Genomic DNA, 2,935 nt, shown 5'->3' on the forward strand with positions numbered 1-2,935 from the left:
ACCTAAAAATGCTACTGAAACGCCCCGATCACACGCTAACCAGAAACAGGGGGCATTCCCAAAAGGTCTGTCCAGGTCTAAGAGGTCAGTTTGTCATTCATCACATGCATTCACTTTGTAAAGAAAACATCCAGTAATTCTCTTTTATAATGTTGGACAGATAGCCAAAGAGGAATATAAAAGCCTGACATTGGTCCGTGCTAAACTCACATTCACTTAACTGCCGTGGTACAATGTTTGATTTCGAATAGGAAAACAAGAATGTGTCTTAAGTAGCAAGCTTATTGACAACTACTTTCAAGGTATACTGTTCAGATATTACAATTTCCACGTAAGTATGTTTTTTCTGTTGTATTTTTATGATTGCATTCATCAATATTTCAGCTTTTGATTGTTTTTTCTTTGCACAGACAACAGGTATTTGTGATCCCTCACTTAAAAATGAGGTGGATTTTAATCCTTTTCCTTGGTGAGTATTAACTTTAACACTAAGGCACAAAAGTTAGGCTTAATGTATAAAGTAATCGACTAAAAATAAATAGAAGAGTAGAAGGGAATGGAGCTGCAGTAGTGTTAATTGATGCATGTGCTCAAAAATAAGTATACTGGTTTTATATCTTTAATAATGTATTATATCTATATTTGTATATTTTTATATAGGTTGTATGTTTCCTAGTGTATGCATTTTATTTATTTTATTCCATCCTATTTTTATACTTATATTTAATATCTTATTTCTAGTTGTATTTTTTTTTTTTACATGTTTTATTTGTAATTTGATTCTCAGTTTACCATGGAATCCTATCAATCCCTTTTTGTTAATCATATCTATTATTCAATTAAATATTTGTATTGTTACGTTTTTTTTGGACTGCAATTTTTGTCAGTTGCTTCTATTGTTATTATTATTATTATTTGTATTTTCCTTTAGGGAATGATGTTTTTTTTCTTCCAAAATGTATTCAAGGAAGCTCATTGGCTCTCTCTACCTCTGGCTGGACGTATCATCACTCCCGAAAGACCATGAACTGGACCCAGGCCCGGCAGTGGTGCCAGGACACCTACACTGACATGGTGGTGATCCAGAACCAGAGCGAGAACGACTATCTAGTGTCCATACTGCCAATCAAAAGAAAGAGTCCATATTATTGGATTGGAGTCACCAAAAACCACAAGAATGAATCCTGGACCTGGATTGGGAATAACAGCACGTGGGTTGGTGAGGATTCATGGGCAAAAAACGAGCCGAACAACAACCACAGCACCGAGTTCTGCGTGGAGATCTACGTGACAGTAAAAGACAAAAGAGGGAAGTGGAATGATGAGAAATGCAACATTCCTAAATTCCCTGTTTGTTATAAAGGTATATGTCTTTTCTTGCTGAAACAAATGCACATTTCCCCTCTGGAAGAATAAAGGTATTCTGATTCTGATCTGATTCTGGAGTAAAACTGATTGGGTTTCAAAGTTGTTACAGTTTCAAAAGTGGTAGAGGATTAGTGTTGAAGTTTTTCTCTACAGCTCAGTGTAATGAAACTTCATGTGAAAGAGGAAGATGCCAGGAGACCATAAACAACATGACCTGCCTGTGTGAGCCCGGCTTTGAGGGAGACAGGTGCCAAACACCCAATGAGTTACCTCTCACCAACAACTACAGTAAGTGAAGTTAATTTAAAGGACCTAATTTTGTCTAGTCCGTCTTAAACATTTCTCACATGCATATATGTACACCCGTAGCAATACGTTAATGTACATAAGCTGCAAACTGTCAGTGACAGATATTTATGTTTAGAGAAAGTAGTCATTCTTGAAAAACCCGCCTTGCATATCCTGTGATATATTATTTTATAAATGACATCTGAACAAAACGTTTTGATAGACAAACTTATAATGTCTAGGACTTTCTTAACTTTTTCCAAAAATATATTGGCTAATTTTACCTTTTTTGAATCTCATCTCCTTAATGTAGTGGCCACAGTATTTGAGAAAACGCATATTTTCCACCACCGTAAAATACAAAGATGAATTCCACAAAGAAAATGTACTGGTATTTTTTTAACAATGGGTTCAACCATATCTAGTTATTTAGCTCAACTATGACTGAACAGTGGCTTTTCAGGGGATGGGATTAGCAAGTTCAATCGATCATTGGCCAACTCTACACACTCTAAAAACAAATGCCTTGGCTTAACAAAGAAAATCAACGCAACAGTTTGCATCGATGTTTATTGAGTTAAGACAACTTCTAATGAAATTGTCTTAAAGCAACAAAGTTATTTGAGTTCGGGGAGAAGGCTTTTCCTCTACAATCAGAGGTGTTTTTAATGACCACTTACTTAATAATTGGTTATTAACTTTGTTATAAGCAGCTGCGGAGTGAACGTACTCCCAGTCTTCCTGAAAGAACTTGCGGTGAGCTTCATTTAAATCTTGAAAAAAAAGATAAATAACACAAATTTAAATTGCCCCACAAATAATAAATAAACACATTAGCCATATTACCAAGGGAAATGGGGACACAGCAAATAAATGCTGCCATCACAACGAAGTTAGAGGCCTTTGCATATTTTAAACCAGTGCCAAATATGTAAAATCTGTAGTTTTTGTAAAACTACAGAAACAAACTCTCAATGACCACCAATCTGCAGATCACACACATCAATTTTACAAAAGATGTAACAAAGATGTTTACACTGCCGACAGTCATTATTTTAAACAGTATGAACACATTTAACGCAGAATGCTTGCTCATTCATTTGTTTCCCTCGACCACGATGGTTGCCATCGTATGGTCAGATCCTGGGGTGGACCGGTCACTGATGAAGGCGATATTCATGTCCTTTTGAAGCACTTATGAAGCATTATTGATTGGGGTGTGGCCAAAAGTGGCAATATACTTCAAAATGTAACTGACAGAGAGCAGTGCTTTTGTCCT

At 35.9% G+C, this 2,935-nt stretch overlaps 1 protein-coding gene across 1 annotated transcript; it reads left to right on the forward strand.

Moving 5' to 3' along the window:
* Positions 1–1,023: 1,023 nt before the first annotated feature.
* LOC104943969 (L-selectin-like) lies at positions 1,024–1,656 on the forward strand (the record flags this gene model as incomplete). Its single annotated transcript, XM_010769437.1, has 2 exons — positions 1,024–1,363; positions 1,522–1,656. Coding segments are annotated over exons 1-2 (475 nt in total), but the record flags the coding sequence as incomplete, so codon positions are not given.
* Positions 1,657–2,935: the final 1,279 nt, after the last annotated feature.

Source organism: Notothenia coriiceps, unplaced genomic scaffold (assembly GCF_000735185.1).
Source record: "Notothenia coriiceps isolate Sejong01 unplaced genomic scaffold, NC01 NC01_scaffold00007286, whole genome shotgun sequence".
NCBI classification, from domain to species: Eukaryota; Metazoa; Chordata; class Actinopteri; order Perciformes; family Nototheniidae; genus Notothenia; species Notothenia coriiceps.